General features: G+C 48.3%; 1 protein-coding gene across 1 annotated transcript in view; it reads right to left on the reverse strand.

Moving 5' to 3' along the window:
• PARD6G (par-6 family cell polarity regulator gamma) overlaps window positions 1-20,593 on the reverse strand; it is a 51,914-nt gene extending 31,321 nt beyond the window's left edge. Inside the window, exon 1 of the mRNA XM_004715930.2 lies at window positions 20,466-20,593. Within this exon, the coding sequence (XP_004715987.1) occupies window positions 20,466-20,537 (72 nt within the window). The 5' untranslated portion in view covers window positions 20,538-20,593. The remainder of the gene's footprint in view (window positions 1-20,465) is intronic.
• Window positions 20,594-25,019: the final 4,426 nt, after the last annotated feature.

Genomic DNA, 25,019 nt, shown 5'->3' on the forward strand with positions numbered 1-25,019 from the left:
AAAAAAAAAGAATCTAGCCAATGGAGTTCAACAAAGCATCATTATCATCATCATCATCATACATAATGATCAAGTGGGATTCAGACAGTCAATGCAATCCACCATATAAACAAAATAAAGGCTAAGCTCCGTATGATTATATTGATGCAGAAAGGGCATTTGATGGAATTAAATATCCATTCTTTTTAAAAAATATATCCATTCTTCATTTTAAAAAGTCAGCAAATTAGGAATAGAAGAAAAATTTCGCAACATAATAAAGGTAATATATGTGAAACCCATGCAATGGAGAGAAATTAGAACCATTCCCCCTTCTAAGGGAACCAGATGGGGAGATCCTTAATCACCACTCTTATTCAATATGGTCCTGGAAGTCTTAGCTAGAGCTATAAGAAATCAAAATGATACTGAATGCATACATATTGGCACAGAAGATACAAAACTCTTTATTTGCAGATGAAATAATCCTATATATAGAAAACCACAGAGTCCATTGAAAAAAGGCTATGTAGTGGGTACAAGATCAACATACAGAAATCAATTGGATTTTTGGATGTTAAAGAAGAAACTGAAAAGGAAATTAAAAAACTGACACCATTTTACAATAACAGCCCAAAAGATAAAATATCTAAAAATAAATCTTACCAGAGCAACAAAAGACTTCTACAAGAAACCAGAAGAGACTTGCACAAATGGAAGAATGTACCATACTCCTGGATAAGAAGACTAAATATAGTGAAAATGTCAATATCAACAAACATACTTCATAAATTCAATGCAATTACAGTCCAACTCCCACTACATTTCTTCAAAGAAATGGAAAAACTAATCACCAGTTTTTATGGAAAGGAAAGAAGCCCCAAATAAACAAAACACTATTAAAAGGCAAAAACCAAGTACGAAGCCTTTCTTCCTCCTTTAAAAAAAATTTTTTTTTACTGGGGGCTTTTACAACTCTTATCACAATCCATACATCCATTCATTGTGTCAAGCACATTTGTTGCCATCATTGGTCTCAAAACATTTTCTTTCTACTTGAGCCCTTGGTATCAGCCCCTCATTTTCCCCTCCCTCACAAACCCTTGATAATTTATAATTTATTATTATTTTTCCATGTCTTACACTGTCCAATGTCTCCCTTCACCCACTTTTCTGTTGTCCTTTCCCGAGGGAGGGGTTATATGTAATCATTGTGATTGATTCTCCTTCCACCACCACCCACCTTCCCCTTACTCTCTTGGTTTCTCTACTCTCATTATTGGTCCTGAGGGGTTTATCAGTCCTGGATTCCCTGTGTTTTCAGCTCTGATCTGTACCAGTGTACATGCTCTGGCCTAACCGGATTTGTAAGACAGAACTGGGATCATGATAGTGGGGGAGAGGAAGCATTAAAGAACTAGAGGAAGGCTGTATGTTTCATCGCTGCTGTACTACACCCTGACTGGCTCATCTCCTCCCTGAGACCCTTCTGTAAGGGGATGTCCAATTGTCTACAGATGGGCATTCTCCACTCCGTGTCCGCCCCCCCTTCCCCCATTCACATTGGATATGATTTTGTTCTGGGTCTTAGATGCCTGATCCCTGATCCCATCGACACCTCATGATCACACAGGCTGTGTGCTTCTTCCATGTGGGTTTTGTTGCTTCTGAGCTAGATGGCCGCTTGTTTGCCTTCAAGCCTTTAAGACCCCAGATGCTATATCTTTTGATAGCCGGGCACCATCAGCTTTTTTTACCACATTTGCTTATGCACCCATGTTGCCTTCAGTGGTCATGTTGGGAAGGTGAGCATCATGGAATGCCAGTTTAATAGAACAAAGTGTTTTGCATTGAGGGAGTATTTGAGTAGAGGCCCTACCTTAATAGTAAGCCTACAAATACATGCACATAGATCTATTTCCCCATCGTCATATATAAATACATTTATATATGTACACGCCTGTATTTAGACCTCTATAAATGACCTTTGCCTCCTAGTTCCTCCCTCTATTTCCTTTTACTTTCCTCTTGTCCCACTATCATGCTCAGCCTTCATTTGGGTTCCAGTAATTCCTCTCTGTGACACTGCCTTTGATCAAGCCCTACCAGGCCTCCTACACCCTCTTCACCATCAATTTTGGATCACTTGTTATTCCCTTGTCCCTGGGGTTGTTAACACCCACTTTCTTTCCACCGCCTCGCCCTCTCCCATGACCCTCAGAACAGTTGTTTTCTCCCCCAGATTGTTTATCCCTCCTATAACATGCACAAAAAACAAGACAGAGCAAAACAAAGCAACAAAAGAAAACAAAACAACAACAAGAAACCAATGACCAAAAAAGAAAAAAAAAAGAATAGCCTGTAAATAGTTCAAGGTCTGTTTGTTGACCTTTAGGAGTGTTTTCCGGTGGAGCCTGATGGGGTGCCATGCTCTGGCCCACAGTCTATTTTTGGTATTCTCTAGGAACTTCATTGCTCTGTTCCCCTTGCTGTTCTGTTGCACACCCTTATTGTTTCACCTTGGTGTGGTGGGGCCAGATTAGGCACAATTCCTGCACTATGTCTCCAGTGTTCTCCCCCATAGTGCTATGAGTCATTGAGGGACGTCATATCTCATAGTGGGGCTGACCCTATGGTCCTCTCTGTGCTTTGGCTGCTCTGAGTGGAAATATCATCCTGCACACAGTCTCAGTAATCCACAGGGGGCAGTTCTACCGTGTCCTGTAGGGTTGCTTTGAGTCAGAATTGACAGCACAGCAGTGGATTTGGTTTTTCTTGTGATGGGCCTGGCCCAGGTTATACGACAAGTTCCGGCATACCTGCCTGTGGTTGGACAACAAATAAGGAAGTGGAAGAAGAATGGATGCATTTGACTTGTGCTGGCAGCGAATGTTGAAAGTACCGCGGATTGCCAAAAGAACAAACAAATCTGTCTTAGAAGTAGTACAGCCAGAGTGCTCCTTAGAGGCAAGGATGCGGAGACTGTCTTCTGTACTTCGGACATGTCATTGAGAGAGAGCAGTCCCTCCCTGGAGAAGGATACAGCTTGATGAAGTGGAGGAAGGAGATCTTGAGAGAGATGGAAACCTCCAACAAAGTAGTTGACGCCGTGGCTGCAGCAACGGCTTGACTAGAACAACAACTGTGCGGACGGCGCAGGACCAACGTCACCAGGAGTTGAAGACAACTCCGTGGCATCTAAGGGCAGCCGCCGCCGCCAGCACAGCAGCTATGGAGCAGAAGAGCGCGGGGCCGGGGACTTGACACGTTCCTAAAGCAAGGGACTACCGAACACTGCTGGGACCAGATCAAAAGGACTTGGTAGTTAGCTTGAATAATCTGCCACAGCCAAGGATGGGATCTTTTGTGTATTGGACCATCGTGAAGTCCTGGGTTGGAACATTCCCCAACTGCATAAATTCATTTGCTATATATTGATAACAGGGGGAAATCACCTGCAGGATGCTGGGGAGCCAACTCAGCTCATTATTTCGAAAAACAGATAAACCGGGAAAGAATTAAAGCATGTTTTAGAAAGTGTTACAGAATACATTATGTCCCTAGACTGTAACCCTAACCCCTCTTACCTGTAGTCAGAGTCCCATTTGAGAATGGGCTTCTTTGTCAGGTGAGTGAGATAGGACCAGACCAGACCAAGTGGACGAGATGACAACTGCCCCAGGATGACCAAGGAACGGGGGCGGGTAAAGACAGGACGCTCTCCCGGAGGGTGCAGGCCTTCTCCTAGAGCCAAAACTGCCCTCCTCCTTCGAGGGACCTAGACTACAGGAAAGTCAACTCTATTTGTCAAAGCCCCTGGCTGTGGCATTTCTGGTGGGGAGGTCCGTCTAGAGGGCATCTAAGAAAAACTCACAACCAATATCCTATTTAATGGCCAAAGACAGCACTTTCTCTCCAAGATCAGGTACAAGAGAAGAATTCCACCACTCTCCCAAAGTCTAGTGAACACTGTTGTACAGCTTCTAGCCTTGCTAACTGCAAGGCTAGCAGTTTGAAACCACCAGCCAGTCCTGAGGAGAAACCCACAGGGGCAGTCCTCTGCCCCAGAGTCGCCGTGATTTGACATGGACTGGATGGCAATGCAATGAGCTTGGTTGTGGAGAGGTTCTAATCAGAAGAGTCAGGCAAGAGAATGAAAGGCATCCAGATGGAAAGGCAGCAAGCGAGGATATGTTCATGCAGATAGTCATGTAGACGTATGATCCTAAGGAATCCACAATAAAATTAACAGAATGAACAAATGAATGTTAGCAAGGTTACAGGGTACAAGATCAATACACAACAATAAGTTTTATTTCTAGCACTAGCCATGGAAAATATTAAATAGAAACTAAGAAAACAATACCATTTACCTCAGTATCTCAAAGAATGGAATACTGAGGAATGACTTCAGGAAAAGTACAATCCTACACTGAAAACTACAGAACATTGTCGAAGGTTGGGGGAGAGTGATTGGCAAGGTGATCATAAAATTTACAAGGAAATGATGCAAGGGACCTAGGACAGTCTAAATCAGTGGTTCTCAACCTTCTTAATATCGCGACCCTTTCATACAGCTCCTCATGTTATGGTCACCCTCCCCCCAAACCATAAAATTATTTCCGTTGCTACTTCATCACTGTCATTTTGCTACTGTGATGAATCAGTTGACCCCTGCGAAAGAGTCGCTCATCTCCCAAAGGGACCGTGATCCGCAGGTTGAGAACCGCTGGTCTAAATGAACTTGAAAAAGAAGAGCATGGAGAGATTGCTCACAGTCCAATGTCAACAACTGACACGGAAGGTCTGGCCTAAAGGCAGATCTGTCCAAAGCAAAGTCACTGCCATCGAGTTAATGCCGGCTCTCAGCAACCCTACAGGGCCGGGTGGACCTGCCCCTGCGAGTCTCTATGAGCACAATGGAGTGGTATGGAATTCCCATTCTTCACAGCATTATCTGTGATTTGCTATGATCCACACAGCCTGAAGCCTTTGCACAGCCAATGAAACACAAACATCTTTCTGGTATTCTCATCTGCAATGGTATCCCTTAATTCCACATCCTCTTCTGATCAGATTGGGTTTCTGGCAGGTGTCTGTCCGTAGACTCCTGCAACTGTTGTTGAGCGACCGCCAGCAAAAGTTTACTTTCATGTGACTGTAATGATATTGTATTCTGTCGGGTAACTTTTTTTTAGAGTGGGCACAAATATGGAGCTATTCCATTCAGTTGGCCAGGTGGTTGTCCATCCACAATCCCTGGCCGCGATGACTGAGTGCTTCTAGGACAGTGGCCACCCTTGGGAATGTCTTTATTTGTCTCCTGCCAACTAGTGGCTTCTTCCTTGTTTTCCACCAAAGCCTTCCTTCACTGGTGAAGCTGGGACCTTCCCTTTGACACGGCAGTTCTTGATCACACAGTACCTGCTGAAAGAACTGGGTGCTGACTAATTCCTTTTGGTGCAATTCCTCAATATATTCCTTCTACCTTCTTGTGATGCTTCCGATGTCATTCTGTATTTTGCTCAGAGTATCCGTCAATATTGTGTTTCAAGGCTTGCATTAAAAAAAAAAACTTTTAATAATCATTTTATTAGGGGCTCATGCAACTCATCACAATCTGTACATACGTCATCTGTGTCCAGCACTTGAGTACATATGTTGACTTCATCATTCTTATGACACCCACTTTCCACTTGAGCCCCTGGTGTCAGCTCATTTTTCCCTCTCCCTCCCCCCTCCCCCCTCCCCCCAATAATTTATAATTTATTATTATTTTATCATATCTTACCCCATCCCACGTCTCCCTCACCCACTTCTCTGCTGTCCGTCCCCCATGGAGGAGGCCACATGTAGACCTTGTCTCTGTTCCCCCTTTCTCCCTCTCCTTCCCTCCACCCTCCCGCCATCGGCACTCTCTCCACTGGTCCTGGGGGGTTCATCTGTCTTGGGTTCACTGTATTTCCAGTTCCTATCTGTGCCAGGGCACCTCCTCCGGTCCAGCCGGATATGTAAGGTAGAATTGGGATCATGGTAGTGGGGTGGAGGAAGCATTTAAGAATCAGAGGAAAATTGCATATTTCATCGTTACTACACTGCACTCCGATTTGCTCCTCACCTCCCCACAGCCCTGCTCCAAGGGGATGTCCAATTTCCCCCGGATGGGCCCTGGGTCCCCACTCTGCACTCCCTCTCATTCACAATGTTATGATTTTTTTTTTTTTGTCTTTGATGCCTGATACCTGAGCCCTTCTCCACCTTGTCATCTTACAGGCTGGTGCGCTTCTTCCAGGTGGGCTTTGTTGGTTCTCAGTTAGATGGCCCCTTGTTTATCTTCCAGCATGTGGGACCCCAGATTCTGTGTAATTTGACAGCTTGCACCATCAGCTTTCTTCACCGCATTTGCTTATGTACCCGCTTTGTCTTCAGCATTCGTGTTGGGGTAGGCTGGTGTGCTTCTTCCTTGTGGTTTTGTTGTTTCTTAGCTAGATGGCCGTCTGTTTGCCTTCAAGCCTGTAAGACCCCAGATGCTGTATCATTTGATTGCCGGGCACCATCTGCTTTCTTCCCCACTTTTGCTAATGCACCCCTTATGTCCTCAGCGATCGAGTAGAGGTAAGTCTGGTGTGCTTCTTCCGTTTGGGTTTTGTTGTCTCTCAGCTAGATGGTGCTTGTTTACCTTCAGGTCTTTAAGGCTTCAGGTGATATATCTTTTGGTAGCTGAGCACCATCAGCTTTCTTCACCACACTTGCTTGTGCACCCATTGTCTTCAGTGACTTCAGGTGTTATATCTTTTGGTAGCCAAGCATCATCCGCTTTCTTCACCACATTTTCTTGTGCACCCATTGTCTTCAGCGATCATGTCAGGTAGGTGAGCATCTCAGACTGCCAAACTGTTAGATCAAAGTGTTCTTGTGTTGGGGGAGTACTTGTGTAGGGGCCCACTGTCCATGTTTTCTTAATATTCGACCTATAAATATATTACCCCCTCATCATATATAAATATATTTCCATCTTTATATGTCTGTATTTATATCTCTATGAGTACCCTTTGCCTCCTAGTTCTTTCCTCTGTCTCTTTGTACTTTCCTCTTGTCCCACTATCATGTTCTGCCTTCACTTGGGTTTTAGGCATTCCTCTCAGTTACATTGCCCTTGATCCAGCCCTGCAAGGCCTCCCGCACCCTCCGTGACATTGATTTTGGATCACTTGTTGTTCCCTTGTCCCTGTGCTTGTTAACACCCTCTTCCTTCCTCACCCCCTCCCCTACCCCCATGCTCCCCTGATCTGTCATCCCGTTGTTCCAAGGCTTGCATTTTTTCCTTCAGCTCTTTAATTGGGGAACACGTTCTTCTCCCTTGGTTTGCTGACGCTTAGTCTTTTCACATTTCATTATAATAGTTTATTTTGTCTTCTCGAGCTGCCCTTTGAAATCTCTGTTCAGCTTCTGCTGTTGTCGCAAACAGGAAGCCCTGAGCAACCAAAGGGCTCCAGTCACCTGCTGCTGTCCACAGCCCATTAGCGTGTGAGAGGTAAGAGCTGAGTGTCTGCTGTCCACTACTCTGGGCCTTGCTGAGAGCACAGGATGCAAGGTTCGGGCCAGCCCAGCTGGAAGGGCCAGCTTTTCCAGTTCCAAGGGGTCCAGAGAGCTGGCTGGCTGACAGACAGACAGAGGGCATGCCCTTTGAGCAGGGTGGAACATGCACTCTCTGGCACTCCCCCGCCAGCCTGGCCCCAAACTGGAGAAACCCAGCAACCGTGGCACCCAGCCCATTGCTCCGATCCAGAGTGTAAAAGCACAAGCCCCCTTTCCGGGCTCTCGGTGCTCTGGCAGTATGCGTCCACTTCATTGTTCAGCATCTGTCCCCAAACACAGCTCAGCACAATGACCACAACTATTCCTTAGTCCCAGACTGGAAAACACCCACTAACAGAAGTCGCACTTTCTCAGAGTGGGAGGGTGTCTATGGAAGCGGTCCTGTGCACACCACATCCAGTGGACACGGACTCAACGCCAAGCATGGACGGGTCTGTAGGACAACCCCCACTCTGTGTGAAAGCAGCCGGCACCAGGCCTTCCAGCTTCCTGGACACCCTAGCGGGGAGTCTCTCCCCTTGCCCACATGCCTGTCCCCTGTCCCTGGATTGGGTTGGCCACCTTAGTGCCCTAAGATTGAGGGATGTCCTGTCAGCTGAGGTGCAGAGAGGCCAAAGCCTCAGCCACAGCTACTGGGGAGCAGGCTGGAAGAAACTCCCTCCTGACGGTGGTCAAGTGCACCATCCACCACAGAGTGGTGGCCACCCCCAAGCTGCTGGAAAGATCCTTCTTACAGTTTAGACCCATGGCCCAGAGGTTGCACTTTCAACACACACCGCTACTGTCGACTTACCCTGTTTCCCTGAAAGTAAGACATCCCCTGAAAATAAGACCTACTTACAGCTTTGCCTCTTGCTGAAATATAAGGTGTCCCCCTGAAAATAAGACCTCCCCAAAAACAAGGCCCCCGAAGCTATTGTAACTCTGGACTCTGGACCATAGTGGTGGGCGCCGCCTCGCAGCTCACTGTTGGCCGCAGTGCAGCCGGAGCAGACAGGAAGTGCGAGGTCTCTTTTAATAAAACAGTAAACAATAAATGTGTACCGTATTCTTCTTCATGGAACAATAAGACATCCCCTGAAAATAACACCTAGCATATCTTTGGGAGCAAAAATTAATATAAGACACTGTCTTATTTTAGGGGAAACAGGGTAACATCTAAACACAGCAGTGGACACCTGCTGACTGAAGCCATCCTCAGTGGCCCCTCAGGGTGTGTCTATGTGGGATAGTTGCCAGGCACCTGTGCCCAAGTGCTGAGTTGGCATCCCTCGTGGAGGCTCAGAGAGCCAGCCTTCCCCCACCCCTCATTGCTCTGAAAGGCCATCCCTTTGCCCCAAAGAAGGGGCAGCCCTCACCTGGAAAAGGTGTTCCGAATGGAGAACACAGGTGGCACTGACTTTAAACCCACGGATTCCAGCCTTGAGAACAGAAAGGAAAGGGAGCCCTTGGGCACAGAGGGTCAAGCACTTGCCTTATGGCCTAGGGAGCCCCAACACGGGCCCTGAGAGAAGGCCGGGCATCCTCTTTGGAAGGGCCACCAGCTGGAAACCACAGGAAGCCACGTTCCACTGTGACACCCATGGGACACCTGAGCCAGAGCAACGCAAAAGCAGCCAACGAGAGGCGGGTCTCCCGGCCACCCCAGGAGCTGCCTCCCACATGTATTTCCACAGTCCTGGAGCTTCTGATCCCATGTCCATGACTCGGTGTCACTTCCTGCAAACACCCTCTCGTTTTGAAAGCATGTTCTTTCCACTTGTGCACGAGGCAGGGGTGCTGGGAAGCTGACCACATGTGCTGGGGACATGTCCACCTTGGGAAACCAGCCAATCTCTCTCTGGACATAACACAGAAAGACAATGGGCACCTGGCATCTGGAGTGGCCCCAGGGCCACCGCTGGGCCACTCTGCCCATCACCCACTCCCAGGAAACCACTCTTTCCAGGGTTTTCTGACCTGTGGTTTTCTCAAAACTAGGGTCACACGGTCGCTGTTTGAACAGGGTGGTGGCCCAAGAACTGAAAGTCCAAGTGTTGTTCAGTAAAAAGTCTCCCTTCGCCCCAGTCTGCAGCCCCCAGGGAACCCACCAGAGGCTGTGACCCACCTTGTGTACCCTCGGAAGACACTTTGCACACATGAACCAGCCACAGGAACTGCATGATATTCCCATGGTCTCCATCGGGCACTCATGCTTTCTTCACACAATTGCTCTACTTTGCCAACACTCTCGGTTCTAAGGGGGCATCGTTGACTCTCAGTGCCCCTGCACGTGGCTCGTGGTGTGTGGAGGTCCTACAGAGCTGGAGCCCCTGAATCCCAATATCTGGGCTTTGGAGGTGCCCCTGGGGGCCGAAGGCTAAGGACAGGCCTCAGAGCTGGCCCTCACCATCAGAATCTGCTTGGCAGTAGATCATGTGTAAGATAGCTCCCAGACACAGTTCACCCGGACACAAACCCCACAGAAGTGGGAGCTGGGTGGCCTTAGTGAGCACAGGACCCAGCCACCAGCCAGCACCTTAACATCTGGCCAGAAGACAAGTGTGTGTCTAGTACTTGTAGCAGGCACACGTCTGCAGCTCACTAGTGCCAGGCAGCACGGGCCGGTGCCAGTCCAACCAGTAGACTTTCACTCCCAGCTTCGAAGAAACAATGGCCTCAGAGGACATGCACTGCACCTTACTGATGGGGGCACACAGGGCATCCCACCAGGGACCACACAGCCAGCCCCAAGGGTCCATGAGGCCACATCCTTTCCTTCCCCAAAATGGACCTCAGGAAAAGCAGCGTGTCCGAGAAAACACCCACCTGCTGCTCCCTGTCACATCAGAGTGACTCAGGGACCACTCAGTCTCCAGCAACCACAAGGACACTGTCACCGCGGCATTACTTCTCGTGTGTGGCATGCGTCTGAGGGCCCACATCACCAAGCAAGAACTGATTCCCTGAACCAGCAGTTTCCTGTGCTCGGCATCACAATTGTAAGCTACCAAACATCGTCCCAGTCTTGCCTACCAGAGAGCGTGGTTTACAGGTGGTGGTTGTTGTTCAGTACCAGCAGGCAGTTCCAACCCATAGCAACCCTGTGCACAGCAGAATGACAACACTGCCCGGCCCTGCCCCTGCCCTCCTCGAGACTGTTCCTATGCTGGACCCACTGTCCATCCATCTTGTTGAGGCCCTTCCTCCTTTTCACTGCCCCTCCACTTTACCAAGCATGATGTCCAAAGTACCTGAGCTGAAGTCTCGCCATCCTTTCCTCTAAGGAGCATTCTGGCTGTACTTCTTCCAAGACAGGTTGGTCTGTTCTTTTGGCAGTCTGTGGTACTTTCAGGATTCTTTGCCAACAGGCAGATTCAAACGCATCGATTCTTCTTCGGTCTTCCTTACTCAACATGCAACTTGCACACACGTGTGAGGCAGCTGAAAATACCATGGCTTGGGTCAGGCACATCTTAGTCCGAAAAGTAACATTCTTGCTTTTCAACATTTAAAAAAAGTCTTGTGCAGCAGATTTGCACAATGCAACATTCTTTGTTGGTCTTTTGTTTTGTTTTGTTTTTTGACCCTTGCATCCATGAATATTGATTGTGGATCCAAGCAACCTGAAATTGTTGACAATTTCAATCTTTGCTCCATTTATCACAATGTCACCTGCCGGTCCAGTGGTGAGGATTTTAGTTTTCTTTACAGTGAGTTGTAATCCATACTGAAGGCTGCAATCCTGGATCTTCATCAACAACTGCTTCATCAAGCTCTCCCGACTTTCAGAAAACAGGGCTGTATCACATGGATGTTGCAGGTGTTAAGTCTCCCTCCAACTCTGATGCTGCATTCCTCCTTACAGTTTGGCTTCTCAGCCCTTTTGCTCAGCATGGTGAGAGGATACAACTCTGAGGAGCACACCTTTTCTGACCTTAAACCACGTAGCATTCCCTTGTTCTGTTAGAACAACTGCCTCTTGTTCCATGCCCAGGTTTCCCATAAGCAAAATGAAGTGTTCTAGTGTTCCTTTTCTTCTCAAGGCTACTCACAGATAGCTATAATCCACACAGTTGAATGCCTTTGCAGAGTCAAGAAAACACAAGTTAAGATTTTTCTGGTTTTCCTTGCTTTTCAGCCAAGACCCACCTGACAACAATGATACCCTTTGTTCCACGCCGATTCCGAATTCAACTTGAATTTCGGGCAGCTCACTGTTGATGTACTGCTGCAATAGTTGTTGATTTTCAGCAGAATTTTACTTGCATATGTGATATGAACGATATAGTTCAATGATTCCACATTGTTGGATCACCTTTCTTTGGAGTGCTTACAAATATGGATCTAGTCAGTTGGCCAGGTAGCTGGCTTCCAAATTTCCTGGCATAGACGTGTGAGTGCGTCCAGTGCTTCATCAGCTGGCTGCAACATTTCAGGGTATCCCATCCCTTCCAGGAGCCCTGTTTATGGCTAATGCTTCCGCCGCAGCTTGCACTTGTCCTTTGTCGAATGCTTTCATGTTGAAATGGCGGAGTGTCAACTATTTCTTTTTGGTACACTCGCTCTGTGTTGTTCCACTTTCTTTTGATGCTTCCTGCATATTTCAATGTTTCACCCATAAAAATTTACTTGCGTGTTATATCTTTCAACATTGCAAGCCTGGAATGGAGATTTTTTTTCAGTTCTTTCAGCTTAAGATATGTTGACCATGTTCTTCCTTTTTTGTTTTCTCACTCAAGTTCCTTGAACACGTCATTGTAATATTTTGCTCTGTCTTCGCAAACAAACCTTTGAAATCTTCCATTCAGCTTTTCACGCCATCACTTCTGCCATTTTCTTTAGCTTCCCTGTGATCAAGATCAATTTGCAGAGGCTCTTCTGACATCCACACCGATCTTTTCTTTCTTCCCTGTCTTTTTAATGACCTTTGCTCTCTGAGTTTGATGTTCTTGGGGTTCTCCCACAGCGCATCTGGTCTTCTGTCTGTCACTGAGTCGAATCTGCTCTGAAGGGGTTCTTGAAAGTCAGGTGGGATATCTTCAGAGGTATAGCTTGGTTCTTGTGGAGTTGTTATAATTTTCTTCAACTTGAACATGAACTTACTTCTGAGGAATTGATGATCTGTTCCACAGTACGCCCCTAGCCTCTTTTTGCCGGCTGAGACTGAGCTTCTCCATCATCTCTTCACACTTACTTACTACCACTGAGTCGTTTCTGACTCAATGTGACCTTATAGGACAGGGTAGAATTGCACCCTTTTTGGTTTCCAAGACTTTGACTGTTTATGGGAATAGAGACCCTCATCTTTTTCATCCCCGGATCAATTAATGACGTTGAATAACTAACCTTGTGGTTAGCAACTCAGGGTGAAGCCTAATATGCCACCAGGGCTCATCTCGTGCCATGATGTAGTCCATTTGACTTCTGTGTATCCCATCTGGAGAAGTCCATGCATACAGTCATCCTTTAGGTTTTTCTGTAAAAAAAGGTATTTACCATGAAGAAGTCATTGGTCTTGTAAAATTCTAGCATGTGATCTCCAGCTTCATTTCTATATCACCAAAGCCTTATTTTCCAACTACAGTTCCTTCCTCTTCATTTCCAAGTTTCGCATACTAATTGCCAATAATAATCAATGCACTTTGATTGCATGTTTGATCAATTTAAAACTGAAGAAGTTGGTAGAATTAGTTTCTTCATTACCGGCTTAGTGGCTGGTACAAAAATCAGAGGAATAGTTGTAATAACTAGATCTCCTTGTATGTGTAGATATTATCCTATCCTATACAGCACTGGACTTCAAGATAGGAATTTGAACGGTCCTTGTTGACAATGAATATGTTGCTATTCCTCTGGAATCGGCCGATTCCCAGCATCAGAAACCAAATGCGTTTCTGATTCAAAATGGGCAATACCAGTTCATTTCAATTAACAGCTATGATATCAATTTTTATGTGTTCCATTTCATTTTTGACAACTTCCAATTTTCCTAGGTTTCCAAGTCCTGATTATTAATTGATGTTTGCAGCTGTCTCTTCTCATTGCAGGTCACGCGTAATCAGCGAATGAAGATCCTGAAGGCTTTACCCCCAATCTTTATCCCATTCCCGTCACCATGGTGGACTCTACTTGGAGAAGATAGCTCCTCCTCAGTCATATTTCAAGTGTCTTCGGACCTGAGTGGCCCATCCTTGGCACGGGCTCTGACAGTGTCCTGCTCCCATTCATTCACCCTTCAGTAGCTCATAATGTTTTGGATCTACATAGAAGGTTTTCACCGGCTAATTCCTATGATGTGGAAAACCGATTCCTTTGTCACAGTCTGATCTTAGTCTAGAACCTCTGCTGAAACCTGTTCACTTTGGATGACTTCCTGGCAGGTGAGATACAAGTACCATAGCTCCCAGCAACACAGTAGAACAAACTGACAGACAAGTGGTGGAGATTGTATGAACCGCATTTATAAAATGGTACCATTTATAATACAGTCTGACAACCAGCAGCACTATCCATTTCCAGACATGTTCATCACCCTAAGCAGAAGCTCGGGACCTTTTAAGCAACAGCTCCGCCTGTGCAGCCTCTGCTAAACACTAACCAATGTGTGTCTTGATGCTGTGGTCTCCGATAACTGGGAGCATACAGTATTTGTCCTTCAGGGTCTAACTTCTTTCTCTCAGTGTGTTTTCAATGTCCACCGCTGTCGTAGCATGTACCCGTATTTCATTTCTACTCATGGCAGAACAAGATTCCACTGTGTGCCTAGCGCACATTTGGCTCATCAGCCATCTGTTGCTGGACACCTGGGTTGTCTCCTGAACATAGTGCTGCAATGCCACGGGTTGTGGGGGTGTGGGGGTGGGGGTAACACCTAGATATGAACGCGATGGAGGAATGTCTATTGGGTTGTTTGTCATTTTGTTGCTTTTTGCCCTATCAGTGTCCTTTAATGCTCAGAGTATGCTCACCTCTCCCTGCCCCCACTTCCCGCCCAGCACTAGCATCAATGTGCTCGGTGACCTGCACAGGTAGGGAGGAGCCAAGACTGGTGATCTCTCTCAGAGGTACATGAGCCACAAGCCCATTGCCACCTTCTTCAAAAAGCCCTTTCCTCTACTGGAGCCTAGAGTATCTGAACTCACAGTCTTGGGAGCTACTGCTGTCCATTTCCGGACCACTAAGCCCGTGCCCAGTTTTCTCGGGGCACACCACTGAGAACCTGTGCGCAGGACGCTGAGAAACCAAGAAGTCACCGACTTTCCCGGAAGCCCTGGAGAGTCTCGGAAGGGAACCTCCTTTTGAGTCGTCCCGAACCAGTCCAAGCAGGCTGCCGATGCCAGAGCACAGATAGGAGCAATTACAGGAGGCTGAGCACAACAGCAGGTCTGCCCTGCGGGATGAGCTGGCTCCAAGCAGATGTGGAGGTGTGGGTCTGGTGGCATAAGTCATCTCAGGACAAGGAACCCCTTCCTTCACCCACCTCCCCCAAACGGTTTACTCTCTGAACCTTCTCCAGGTTCTAGGGCCAGGGCTCTGCCTGGAACAAAGTATGGCAGTTGCTCAGTAAATGAATACATGGGTCGATGGAACCAGGCCCTAAGCCACTGAATAGAAGCCTTCCCTGTAGACTTCCCATGCAGTCAGAACCTCCTTCAGGGATATCAGAAGACAGAATTTCTTCCCTGGGAAGCACAGGGCAGCCAGGAGCCTCCTCCCCGTGCAGGGTCTGACTTTGGAGCCTCAGGCAAGCTTTATGACCCTGAACGGGCAGTTAGCCCCTGTGACTCAGTTTCTTCCTTTATATAATGGGGTGAGAGCAGAACTCACCTTCACGGCTGAGAGCAAGTCAAAAACTGCCGTTTTGTATTGGCTAACACTGAAAGAAGTATGGGGTGGGGGACCCCACCACAGATATACCCCCAGTGTGCTCAGGGGATGGTGCACCCACTGCTCCCCAGGCTCACAAGAGGGGTGGGGCCACTAGTGTGTGGCTGTCCCACGGCAGCAGCCTCGGAGCAGCCTGGTGGACCCCTGCTCTACCCCTCTCAGAGACAGGAGGCTGGTATGTGAGGAAGGGTGTCATTCCTAAGTGTGAACACTCCTGAATGCCTGCATCCTCGATGGCCAGATACTCCCCCCACCCCCCGCCCCCCGCAGACTCCTTTATCTGCACGCAGGGCCTCCCCCCCCCCCATCAGAGTCCACCCACCGATGCTTCCCGCTCAGTGCCTGATAAGAGTCTCCTCCTCCACGTACAACTCTGAATCAAGTTGTCGGACCTGTTGAAACACGGCCGTGCACAGATACACAAAACCGGATCTCAAGGGTGGAGCTGACACACGCAGGTGAGTCACACTGTCCAGGCAGTTCCCAACGGACCACAAGAGCAAGCACCCAACGGGAGACGCCTGTCCGGCCCAAGGCCCATTGCCCCTGCTGTCTCGGGTCACCCCAGATGGAAGGACATAGGTCTACCTGCAGTGCCAGGCCCAGTTGCAAATCACCACAATCACAGGCAACAACCTGAGGACCAGAAGAAACCTGCTGACACAGCCCTGGCCAGCACCCGCCTCCTCCCGCACACCTCTGGCACTGGCTAACCCCTGGGTGGAGGCTACTCCCGAGTCCAGCCCCACCTCAGCATCAAGTGGGCTGTCCAGCAACCCCCCTGTGGACAAGCAGCCCTGTAAATCATTAAAGAGAACTCAAAGGGAGCAGGAAAAGGAGTCAACGGGGAGAAGAGGCAGAGGGGAGAGGGGCCAGCTCTCAGGAGGTGTGATAAGGTGGGGGAATTGTTCCACATGGAAATCATGATCTGAAAGGGAAGCTCTCACCTAATTCACAATAAAATACTTTTTAAAAAAGAACCTCCCCACAAAAGAAAGACATAAGTAGACAATGAAGAAAATACACAGCTGGCCAATAAATACATGTTCAATTCACTAGTGAGTCAAGAAGTGACATTTGGAGCATGCACCACGGATTCAGTTATTAAATTGGCAAGGAATGACAGACTACCTATAGCTTAGATGCATGGTGGGAGAGAAACAGTAGAAATAGTAAAGAGTCTTTCTGGAAGACAACTTAGCGGTATGAGTTCAAAGCCTTAAAAATGTGCATACTCTTAAACCCAGTGATTTCATGTCTGGGATTTTGTCCTGAATGAATCATCAGATTTTGGTGGGTGGTGGGAAAAAAATCACCAGAGTTCTGCACTGATTTAACATGACCGGTAATCTTTATATACCTTCTGCAATAAACTCAAAATCCACCACCATCTGTAGGACCAGGTAGAATTGCCCCTGTAGGTCTCTAAGACTGTAACTCCTTATGGGAGTAGAAACCCTCGTCGTTCTCCCTCAGAGCAGCTGGTTTTAAACTGCTGACCTTGTGGTTAGCAGTCCATCATGTAACCACAATGCCACCAGGGCTCCTACATTACATTGCGTAATATCTACATTAATATATTCTGTATGCGTTATTTTATTGAAAGACAACAATGGAGGCATTAGTTGCAGCATAGTTAATTACAGCAAAAATGGAAATACATCTACTCCTCAATCACCAGTCATCTCAGCATCAAACGTTGTTGCACTTACAACAGCAGTAAAAAAAATCTACTACCCACATTATTGTGCACATTAATGATGTACACAGCTGGCAGTAGCAAATGCCAAGATGCGAGACAAATGTAACACTGGCTGTGATAGTTAAGGTTGTGGTGATGTGGTTGAGCCATGCTTCTCAGTGGTTTGGCAGCTACTTCGAAGCCAGCACTGTACCACTGCCACAAGGGACGCAGACACTCGAGTAAGAGTGGGAAGCAGTAGAGAAGGCAGGTGGCAAATCAAGAATCTTAGAAAAGGAAGCACTTTCAAAGGCCATCAAGGCAGGGCAGCTTCTCTGAGAAAGCTGGTGGAGTGTAACTAAACCAGAGCCGTGGGGCCAAGTGGGCATGGATTCAGCCATTCGCTTGGAGCCTGAAACCAGGAGAAGCGGGTAGTCGATGTCTGAGCTGGAAGGAACCTTGGAATACTTAACTCAGGCAGGTTACCTGGGGGTGGCACCTGGCGGGGAGGGGTCGAGGGGTAGCGGGTAATGGAGATGCAGCGAGTGCACTTGTGCAAGCTGGCACCCACCCACCCCGTGGATGAATGTCTCCAAACATGTGCAGAAGTCGTGGGGCTGACAAACACAGGCGCTCATAAGGCATTCAGAATTTCTGAGGGCTCTTTTTCTACCTCCCCTGAGTGAAACTCACTGGGCCCCCACACCCAGAAGTCTGCCAGGGGGCTTCCTTCCTTCCTTCCTTCCGGTCTTCTACAAGGAGAGGAACAAGCCAACGAAGTGGGAAAAGGGACCCAATTTTGAGAACCAAAAGTCCATGTGGCTGATCTGGGGGTGCCATGGAAAGCTGGTGTCAAAGTGGGAGTGTCTGGGGAAGGGAGGGAATGGACAGACCAAGAGCATGCCCTTCTGGTTCACAGATGTGGCTGTGCCCAAGCCACTGGGAACTCTCCAGCTGTGGCAGCCAGATGATGCCATGAGTTCTGCAAGGGTCTAAGGCGGTTGCAGACCCAATGCCATGACCTACAGCTCAGCTCCTGCAATGGGGAGTGCCTTCAAGTTCATTGCATCATTTGGTCCTGGAAGGCAAGCAGAACAGGTATTGTGCTCTTCTATAGAGAAAGCACATGAGGCTCAGTGGAGCCAAGCCTCAAAGAAAGCTTGAAGAAGGTGCAGCTGGCTTGGGCCCGGTTCCCTACATCCAAGTCCATGTCCGGTGGTGCTGCAAAAGGCCGGCTGAAGGCAGTGTCTCCCTCAGGGTTCGCTCCCTCCACTTCGCAGGGGGGTTGGGGGGAGAGGGGGCTGTGTGATTGTCCAAGCTAGGTGCAAACAGCTTTTCTAATTACCCTTCAAATCAGGTTCAAACATCCCTTGTGCTGACGACCAGTAACTACAAAGCCAGCCTGTGGGAGGGTGTCCAGAGGGAAGAGCCTGGGCCTCTCTGAACAAACAGTGAATTCCGGCCAGCATGGATGGCGAATAGCCAGCTAGCCCAGACCCAGGCCAGAGGCCTAAGAGAACCACACACCTGGAGAGAGGAAGGGTTCTCCACTGCACAGCACAGGCAGGAAGGCCCCTCCCTGTGCTGGCCCTCCAGCTGGGCTGACTAATAGGCTACACAGCACCTGACCTGTGGCCCATGCCACCCAGGCACTAAGGTTTCCAATCCTAATGGAATTTAGGAAGGAGCCACTGTGAAAGGGCTGTGCAGGTGGTGATCACACAGTGGGCAGGTGTGATAACTCCGCACATACTCGCGGGCCGTGCACACACATGAACAAGAGCCCCAGATTTTGTCAAGGGCCTTGGGACACACGCCCTCTCTCACAGCCTCATGCTCAGGTGGGCACCGAGCTGGTGAGGAGAAAACCAGGCTGTAGGAGCCATCCACTGGACTTCCCGGCTGCCTGTAGCAGTGCATGGTGGTCGCTAGTCCTGCTTACAATGTTTTGGCAGTCTACCACGATCTCAAAAGAAAAACTTTTTAAAAAGTAATACCACTCAAAGTTCATGATGGCCTGTGACTCTCGAAATCACACCTGGCCGAATTAAAGTGGGCGTTTAGTCAGACTTCCTACAACTGCTACGCCCCCCCCCCTCACCCTCACCCCCCATCTTCCAGAGGGGCATTTATTTCATGGGCACTCCAGGCAAAAGAGGGGCTGGTGGCTGGGGTGTGGCCACTGCGCCCCGGCACCCCCTTGGCCCTCCCGGGTTCCGTCTACACCTCCCTGGAGGCAGGGCTCCTCAGACGCAGAGTGGAAGTCCCAAAACCACCCCACCGCTGCTTGCGCTTTACAGAGAAGGAAGAAGGCGCGGAGGGTGGGTACGGAGAGCCGCTCCTGGGTAACAAGTCTGAAGGACACCCTCTCCCTGGCTTGGCACCCTAAAGACCACGGCTCCGCGAGGAGGTTGGAGAGGGGGGTCCGAGTCCCTGGTCCGAGAAAGCGACAGTGTAGAAGGAGTGGCGGGGAACCGCCCCCGCAAAGGGCATATTGGCCAGATCCTATCAGACAGCCATCCAGACACACGCCCGGCGACCCGCAGGTTTGGGCACGCTTGGGCCAGGGCGCAGGCTGATGGAGGAGCGGGGCCTGGGGCCGGGCCTGGGATGGGGGTACCCGGGAACAGAGGGGGTCGGGAACTGGGGGCTAGGACTGAGGGCTGTGAGGTCCACTCCAGGGGAACTGGCAGTCGGACCTGGGCTTCGGAGGCTGAGAGATGAGCTGGCGGGAGGGGCGGGGGGCGCGGACCCAGAAACCTGGGGACGTGCCAGGACCCGTAGAGCTTGGCGACCATGGGGAACCCGGGTGCAGTCCAGGGACCCCGAGGGCGTCCTACGGCCGGACCCAGGGCGCTGTACCTGGGGTTTCGTCCGGGGCTCCAGCTTGGGACACCCGCTGCCGGCCCCCTCGCCGGTTACGAGTCTTCCCCCTCCAAAGGAGGCGGCGCGCCCAGGGCCCTCTCCTAGACAGAGGCCCGAACCCCGAGCAACCCACAGCTCCGGGTCGCCCAGGAAATGCCGCCCTCTCCAAGAACTGCGGCGTGCCCTGGGCGCCCCTTGGCTGGTGAAACAAAAGAGCAGTTTCGGCCCGCGCCGGCTGGCCCCTGCCCCTGGGCCCTCGGGGCGCGCCGGCTCGGAGCGGATCCTCCCAGCGCCGGCTTTGTCTGCGGGGCGGGCAGCGGGGCCCCGCGCGGCGCCGCGCCGAGCGACCAGCGGTGCACGAGCGCAGAAAGTTGCTGCGTGCGCCCCTCTCTCCCTCCTCCAGGGCCCTCCGCGCCCGCCCCATTCATTTGGAGGGGTGCGAAGGCCCAGCCGGCCACCCCTCCGCGCTTACCTTGCTCTTGACTTCCACGGCGCCGCAGTCGTAAAAGCGCAGGGTCTGAGACTTGTGGAAACTCCGATTCATGGTTTCGGCCCCAGGCAGCCTTGTCTTCGCCCTCGCTCCGCAGGGGCTGTGGAGGGGCGCTGGAATCGGCGCCCCACTGGCCGCGCCTAGGCCTCGCGACCCCGCGGTGCGCCCCGGCCCGGTCTGGGTCCCGATGCCTCGCGCCCCACAGGCTCCGTGTGCGGCGGCGCCGAGCGGGGCTGGCCGCGCGCCCTCGGGAACTCCAGAGAACGCGCGCGGAGGAGCGGGGGACGCTGGCGCGCACCCCACCTCCCAGGGATGGAGGCCCCGCCCTCCGCCCACCCCTCCGCCCAGCGCAGGCCCCGCCCAGCGCCCCCGCTGCCCGCAGGAGCCGCCTCTCGGCTGCCGCCTGGCGGGGGCTCTGCTCTCTCTGCTGTGTAGCCGAGCAAGAAAGGAAGGGAGGCTGGTGTCCAGTGGCGTTTCCAGCCAGCCTCTCAAGCCTCCTCGCTTACTTCACGTTTCTCTCACCCGGCCTCCGCTCTGTTTGGCCTGCAGAAACAGCTCGAGTAATTATTGAATAGAGAAATGCTAATGAAAACCACAGGAGACTTGACCGCCTTGGTCCACAACTCTCACATCCTGCACCAGTTGCCAGGTGGCTTCCCAGGGAAGCCTGCAGGGAGGCACATTCCTCAGAAGCAGCTAAGCACAGGTCAAATGTAAAGGGTGAAGGAGGCGTGAGAACCTCTCTGGCTAAAGAGAAAACTCAGAAAAAAACTTGCTGACACCCAGTCGAGTCCAACTCCGGGGCAGTAGAACCACCCCTAAGGGTTTCCAAAACTACATATCATCACAGGAGTAGAAGGCCTCATTTTCCTCCCGTGGAGAGGTTTCAATCTGCTGACCTTGTAGTCATCAGCACAAGCATAATCCACTGCACTGTCAGTGCTCCTGGGGCTAGTCAGAGGAAAGCTCTGTCGAATGCAGTCCCTGGAAAAGCAGAGTGTGCTAGGGAAAGGTCTCTGGTTGTTAGTAACACCATCGGGGTGTTTGCTAATCAGACGCTCCTGGAAGAGAGGTGCAGGGTAGTGAAATATTTAACAGGGCCCTTTGTGTAGTCTTGGTGATCCCAACAAAGTGGGGGTGGAAATCAAATGAAAAGAAGCAGGTGCAAACACCCATTGGTAATAGGAATGTGGAATGTACAAATCACGAAGTTAGGAAAATTGTAAGTTTTCAAAAATGAAACAAAGATTGATATCACAGGCTTTTGAAAAATAAAACAAAACCTCACTATCCTCAAGTCAATTCCAATTCATAGAGATCCTCTAAAACAAGGTAGAACTGTCCCTGAGGTTTCTGAGACTGCCACTCTTTATGGAAATAGAAAGCCTCATTTTTCTCCCTCCGAACGGCTGGTGGTTTCAAACTGCACTAGTGAGCTAAAAGCTTTACAGGAGGTAAGCCATTTTTAATCAAGCAATCATGTGGTTCACTATGCCAGAGTGACAAATTCAAGAGGAATGACATCCCATTCATCATCAAAAAGAACACTTTGAGATTCATCTTAAAGTACAGCATTGTCTGTGATAGGATAGTATCTATATGCCTACCAGGATGTCTGGTTAATTAAACTTATTATCCACATTTCCACTCCAACCATTAAATTTAATGATGAAGAAAATAAAATAATTCCACCAATTTCTTCAGTCTGTAATTGATCAAACATGCAATCAGTATTCATTGATAATTACTGGTGATTGGAATTATAAAGTTAGAAACAAAGGAGGAATTAGTAATTGGGAAATATGATTTTGGTGACAAAAATGAAGCTGGAAATTGAATAGAGATAGAGTAGAGTTTAAATTCTGAGCACCAGGTTTGCAAGGCTATGAATGACAGTGAATGACCAAAATCTATTTGCAAATTGCCAGGTAAATTAAGCCTCCTTGAATTCCGTGGAACTATTGACCAGTGACAATCTGGACATTTGTCTGTCAGTTTGTTATACAGTGGTGGCTTCTGTGTTTCTGTGATACTGGAAGCTATGTTACTGGTATTTAAAATACAATCAGGGTCACCCAGAGCTTCCAGACTAAGATTACAAAGAATAAATTGGCTGCCTGCTTTGGAGGAAGTAGCCACTGAAAATCTTATGCCTAGCATGGAAACGTCAGATACTGACCCTTTAATGAATGAAAACAGAACATTGTCAGATATATGCCAGAGGTTGGGTCCCGCTGGTCAGAAGACAACTCAAAATATGACTAAGGAGGAGCTACTTTCTCAAAGTAGAGTCAATCATGATGACCGGAAGAGAGTGAAGCCTTTGGGCATGGGGCCCCATGGACCTTCATTGCTCATGGAGCACAACTCAAGGTGAGAAGAAACAGGTGCAACATATACTAAAAATCGGAACTTGGAATGCGTGAAGTATGAATGTAGGAAAAATGGAAGTTTTCAAAAGTGAAACGAATGCATAAAGATTGATGTCCTGGGCATTAGTGGGCTGAAATGGACTTCAATGGATTTCAAATGGCAATTTGAAATCAGAAAACGATATGGTTTACTATGTCAGAGTGGCACAATCAAGAAGAACGACATTGCATTCATTATCAAGAATGGCATTTCAAGATCTCTCTTGAAGTCTAATGATGTCTGTGAAAGTATAATATCTATAAACATACAAGAATATCTAGGCAATACAACTATTATTCAAATGTATGCACCAATCACTAAAGCTAGTGATGGAAAAATGGATGATTCTACCAAAGCTTTCAGTATGAAGATGATCAAACATGCAATCAAGATGCACTGATAATTATTAGCAGTTGGAATGCAAATGTTGGAAATAAATAGGAAAGAGCAGCATGAGAAATATAACCTTGATGATAGAAACAGAACTGGAGATCGCATGAGGGAATTTTTGAAGACCAATGACTTCATCCAAAACACCTGTTTTCAAGAACCCAAAAGGCTACTGTCACATGGATTTCTTTAGATGGATGTGTTAGACCAGGTTGACTAGAGAAACTAATCAGAGACACTCATATATGTACAAGAAAGAGCTTTATATCAAAGAGTAATTGTATAGTAAGAAAACATCCAAGTCCAGTCGAGATCAAATCCATAAGTCCAATATTAACCTATAAGCCTGCTATTAGTCCATAAGTCCCTCTTCAGACTCACGCAAAACATGCAATGATGCAAAATGCAGGAAGATCAGAGGCAAGTGGGTGCAAAGTCTTGTGGATCCAGTGGTGGTGGAAGCATCTCCAGGGCTCTTGCAGGTCTCATCGTGGCTCCATATGGCTTGTCAGCAGTAAGGTGAAAGCAGAGAGGGGAGTGGAGGGGAGGTCCCCAGGACCCTTCTTATGAGAAGGCCACACCCCCAAGGAGACATCATCAAGCTGCAACCTGATTGACAGGCCAGACTCCACCCCTACACTCTATTTAACAAGTTGACATGAACTTATGTAACTACCATAATGGAACTCACAGAAGTCAAATTGACTACGTCTGTGGAAAGAAACAATGGAGAAGCTCAATATCATCAGTCAAAATGAGGTCAGGGACTGACTGTGGGATAAACCATCATATGCTCATCTATAAGTTCACTTTGAAGAGGAAGAAAATGAATACAAGTCCATGATAACCAAAATACAACCTTGAGTATATTCCAACTAAAATTTGAGACCATCTCATGAATATATTTGATTCATTGAACATTGATGACAGAAGACCTAATGAGCTGTGAGATGACATGAAGAACACCATACGGGAAGGAAGCCAAAGACAATTTAAAAGGGGAGAAAGAAAGAAAAGATCAATGTAGATGCGAGAAGAGATTCAGAAACTTGTTCTTGATCACAGAATGGCTAAAGCAAATGGAAGATACGATGAAGCAAAAGAGCTGAACAAAAAATTTCAAAGGGCATCTTGAGAAGACAAAGCAAAGTATTAAAATGAAATGTGCAAACGCCTGGAGTTAGAAAAACAAAGGACAAACTCAACACATATCGTGCAAAAGGAATTGAAGAAAAAATTCAAGTCTCGGGTTGTAATATTGAAAGATTCTATGGGAAAAATGTTGATTGATGCCAAGAGTATCATAGAAGATGGAAGGAATACACAGAGTCACTGTACCAACAAGAATGAGTCAACATTCCACCATTTCAGGAGGTAGCATATGAACAAGAACCAATGGTGCTGAAGGAAGAAGTCCAACCTGCAATGAAGGCATTAGCCAAAAGATAAAGCTCCAGGAATTAGCAGACTATCAACTGAACTATTTTAGTATGCTAACCGAACACTGGAAACACTCACTCATCTATGCCAAGAAATTTGAAAAACAAAGAAATGCATATTTGTACTCATTCCAAGGAAAGATGAGCCCACAATGCTGAAATTACTTTTTTTTTTTAAAACATTTTATTAGGGGCTCATACAACTGTTATCACAATCCATACACACATCAATTGTGTAAAGCGCATTTGTACATCATTCTCAAAACATTTTCTCTCCACTTAAACCCTCGACATT

The sequence above is a fragment of the Echinops telfairi genome, unplaced genomic scaffold (genome assembly GCF_000313985.2).
Source record: "Echinops telfairi isolate 266 unplaced genomic scaffold, ASM31398v2 ScPeMD7_7400;HRSCAF=8409, whole genome shotgun sequence".
NCBI classification, from domain to species: domain Eukaryota; kingdom Metazoa; phylum Chordata; class Mammalia; order Afrosoricida; family Tenrecidae; genus Echinops; species Echinops telfairi.